The sequence below is a fragment of the Orycteropus afer genome, unplaced genomic scaffold (assembly GCF_000298275.1).
Source record: "Orycteropus afer afer isolate SDZICR_OR568_19922 unplaced genomic scaffold, OryAfe1.0 scaffold00122, whole genome shotgun sequence".
NCBI lineage: Eukaryota > Metazoa > Chordata > Mammalia > Tubulidentata > Orycteropodidae > Orycteropus > Orycteropus afer.
Window position 1 is genome coordinate 6654100 of NW_006921709.1, and position 4581 is coordinate 6658680.

General features: G+C 39.9%; 1 protein-coding gene across 1 annotated transcript in view; it reads left to right on the forward strand.

Annotated features, from left to right (window-relative positions):
* ANKRD55 (ankyrin repeat domain 55) overlaps positions 1 to 4581 on the forward strand; it is a 231143-nt gene that overhangs the window by 97338 nt on the left and 129224 nt on the right. The window contains exon 3 of the mRNA XM_007944167.2: positions 4147 to 4277. Within this exon, the coding sequence (XP_007942358.1) occupies positions 4147 to 4277 (131 nt within the window). The remainder of the gene's footprint in view (positions 1 to 4146; positions 4278 to 4581) is intronic.

The following is a 4581-nucleotide window of genomic DNA, read 5'->3' on the forward strand; positions in this document are numbered from 1 at the left end:
TTGAACCGCCAGTCTTCTGGTTAGCAGTCAAGTGCCTTTAGCCACTATGCTACCAGAGCTCCTCCATTAGCTATTAGAGAGATGAAAATCAAAACAACAACAACAACAAGATATCACTCCAGCAATAATAACAGTAGACAAGACAGAAATAACAAATGCTGGTGATATTGTGGAGAGATTAGAACTCTCATACACTGCTGGTGGGACTGCACAATGGTACAACCATTGTGGAAAATAATATGGCATTTTCTTAAAAAATTGAAAATAGAAATCCCATTTGATTTCACAATTCCAATACTAGGCTATCCTAAAGAGGTGAAAGACAGGATATGAATAGACATATGCACACCCAGGTTCATCACAGCACAATACACTATAGTAAGGAGATGGAAACAACCTAAATGCCCATCAATAGAAGAATGGATAACCAAACTATGGTACATTGACACAATGGAATACTACGCAATATTAAAGAATAACGAAGAATACAAGAATCATCTCACAATGTGGATGAATTTGGAGGATAATATGCTGCATGAAATAAGTCAATCACATAAGGACAAATATTGTGTGAGCCCATTATTGTGAAAAGTCAAGGAAAGATTTACTCAGGGAAGGAAATTCACTTTGTTGGTTACTGGGAACTGGAGGGAAGAGGAGGGAAAATTTCAGATTAGGTGGAGGTCACATGTTGATTTGGGTGAGCGGAGGGATGGTATGGAAAGGGTCTGTGACCAGCATGATGACATTGGGGAAAGGAAGGACCCTGAAACGTGCACATAAGATATAGACAACAGAGGCAAATACTATTATATGCACAATACTGCATTACCACTAGTACCAAACACCAGGATAAGGGTAAATACATAGACAGGTGAGAAATAGGCAAACAGGAATATACCCTAGACCAAGGATAGATTTGCCTGAAGATAATTTTACATATGCACTTATGCTACAAAATTAGCCACATACATTACAGAAGCAACAGAAGACAGAGTTGGAGTAGCTTCTCAGAGAAAACCAAACACCTTGAGAGAGAGAATCACCAGGCCTGCAGGGACATCATGCTCAATTGCCACAAAATAGTACGTAAAAATCTTATTCTACAACCTACTTTGGGGAGTAAAGTCCAGGGTCTTAAAAGCTTTTGAGCAGCCATCTAAGATGCAACTATTGGTCTCCTCTCGCCTGGAGCAAAGAAGAGTGAAGAAAATCAAAGGCATCTGGAAACAATTAGTCCAAGGATAAGATGGACCACAAGGACCTCAGTCTTCACAACCCTGAGACAAGAACTAGATGGTACCCAGATACCAATGCCAACCACTTGGAAAGGGATCAGAACTGGAGATCCTGGATAGAGTGGGAGAAAAAATGTAGATCAAAATTCAAAAACACAAAAATGATCAGAATTACTGGTCAGAAAGAGACTGGTGGAACTTCCAAGACTATGGCCCTGGGTTACCCTTCTGGCCTAGAAATGGACTCACTTCCATGGATTGGCTCTCAGCCCAACATTAGAAAGACCTACATGCAGAACACCTATCCCAGGGCCATGCACTCACCTACTCTAGGGAGATGCACCTCCTAGATTAATCAGCCATGAGATACCAGAGAGACAGCATTCACATAGAGGGAAAGCTGGACAGACAGGAGTGCACAGTTAAGAAAGGCACAGGGAGCGGGTAGTCACAGGGAGGGGAGGGGAGTTTTTTATGGTGGTTGTGAATGGTAATTGAGGTGTGAAGTCAAACGTGCATGAACTGTTGAATGTAAACCAAATCTGCTTTGTAAATGTCCACACGATGCACAATATCAATTAAATAAATAAAACAACTGTTGAAATCCAATTTAGAGATGAGATTCCTACCTACACTTTAGTTAGAGACATCTTACTGGGATTATTTTGCAATTCAGAAATACTTATTAAATAATCCTTCAGTTATGCACTTCAATGTATTTTTCACACCCGACAGTTTCCAGGTACACTGCCAGGTACAAAGGATACAGTTAAGTGCAAGAAAGGTGTGGTTCTTCCTCTTTGGAAATTATAGCTTAATAAGAAAGGTAGATTTTAAACAATGAACACCTCTAATGAATTGATATCTATATAACAGTTAAAAGTTTGTGAAAGAAAGAAAAAGATGATGAGAGATTGTAACATGGAGATCTAGTTTAGAATGGAAGATCACAGGGGTATTCACTGAAGACATAGTACTTAAGCTAAGATCTCAAAATAGTTATAAATTAGCCAGACAGAGTATGTAGCATTAAGAATATAATGCCTAGAAATTCTTTAGCTTTATTCTACCGAACACTTCAAATTCACAGATTGCATCAATAATTCAGTTTTGTTGCATGTGTCCTGATAGTCCTTTTTTTCTCAATTAACTGCTGACAAAAGAAAGAAAAAGAGAAGGAAAAAGGGAAAGAAATAGAAAGAGAAAGGAATTTGGCCACTATTGAAGATGTATCGCTTCATTGATATTTTCACGCCATTTCTAGTTTCCGTCAAGTCCAACTCATGGTGACCTCATGTGTGTCAGAATAGAACTGCATTCTTATCATATGGTAAACCACAGGATTTTCAGTGACTGGTTTTTTGTAAGTCAATGACCAGACTTTTTTTTGAAGCACCTCTGGATGGACTCAAACTTCCAAACTATTGGTTAACATCCAAGTACATTAACTGCACACCCAAGGACTCCTTACCCAGTACAGATGCCTGAAAAAGTATTAGATAGAGAGATACTTGGAGATAAATTGGATGGCCTTTCCATGAGGAAAAACTTCCTGGGATTATCCATTCTTAGGGTTCTCTGAGGGTCATAGCCTGCAGTTCACCAAAGAATCACAACCACAGTCAGCGTGAATCTCCAACCAGAAGACAACTAGTTTCAGCTGGTCAATGGATCATGTCTTTGGCTCATTTTCTTCACTGGAGCACTTGTGGAGCACTTGATTCCTAACTCTCCAGGCTGGCTTGTTCCAGCAGCCCCAAGAGTTAGTTGGCATATGTAATGTCATCTCTACTTTTGTTCAGGAAGAAAGCACATTTTAGAAGCAAACAAACAAACTGCCTTGATCTTTAAATACCTATATTGATTCCAAAAGCAGAAAAGTATTCAGTAAAGGTGACCGCTTTTAGCAAGAATTTGTGCTACTCACACATGCCCTGGAGAGAACAATCATGGAAGAAGGAAGGGCTGCTTACAACAGGGAGACATCTCAGGGCGCAGGAGAGTATGGAGGGATGGTCACTGGGAAGAGGTAACTATGGGGAGGAAGTGGGAGGGGAGCTGTTGCATTGTGGTAAACTGTGGTCAATGACATGAGACAAAGTATATGTGAACTGCTGTATGGAAAGTGAATTTGCTCTGTAAATCTTCACCCAAATCACAATAAAAATAAATAAATAAATAAATAAATAAAAGAATTTGTGCTACTCAAGGCTAGGCTACTATCCCCACCACTTACCATCCACCATCTCCCATAAAAGTTGTGCTGAACCTGTCTGCCTACTTGGAGTTGCTTTCCAAAGGACCTTCTGATTTTTACTTGTTCAAACAACCAAAAAATCACTTGCTATGGAGTTGATTCTGACTCATGGAAACCTCAGGGGGGCCAAAGTAGAACTGTGCTCCATAGGGTTTTCAATAGCTGTTTTTTCAGAAGTAAATTTCCAGGCCTTTCTTCTGAGGTCCCTCTGGGTGGACTCGAACCCCTAAGCTTTCAGTTAGCAGTTAAACACGTTAACCATTTGAATCACTCAGAGACTCCTATTCAAATTTAGAGTAAAACTTGCTATTAGGTCCAAAATTGTACTGGTGCCTAAAGCAGCAATAAGCAGTTTTTTTCTTTTTTTTTTTTTATCGTCTGCACAAAGAATTTTAATCAACCAGTTATTGAAAAATTATGGATGATTGAATAACACCAAAAATTTTTATTTGTATAAAATATTCTTACTTTATATAATTGGAGCAATGATTGTCTTCAACTCTCTTAAGTCCCACACAGCACAACTGGGTTTGTGTTGAGGATGATTCATTTATCTGCAGAAGCAAAGCAAATGAACAGGCAAATGAAAAATCTAGTCATAAATTTAACAAGCCAAACTTTTTTAAAGGTTGTTGAAATGTTTCATTCCAGGGTGCACGCCCTTGATGCATGCGGTTTCTGGACGTCAAGTGGACACAGTGAAGCTGCTGTTGAAGATGGGAGCCAATATCAACATGCAGGACACTTATGGCCGCACAAGTTTATGCCTGGCAACCTACTTGGTACCAACTTGTGTCTATTGCAGGGGTTAAGGAGTGGGATGTGCTGGAGGGCTCCTTAATAAGTTGTATGAGGGAAGTTTTCTCGTAGGACATCGTGATGTCCCAGCCTCTTGCATGGCTCTCCACAGTAGGACCTCATCCCTGGTTCTCCTGAGGCTCCCTGGGAAAGGGGTCAGTGTCCCGAGGACAGCACTCTTGAAGCCCACCACTCCCTCTTGCAATGTTCAAAGTCAAGTATTAAAGTGAAACTTAGCAAAAGTGGTGCTGAGAAATTAAGTTTCAGTCATGTTGTTGTTGTTGTTAT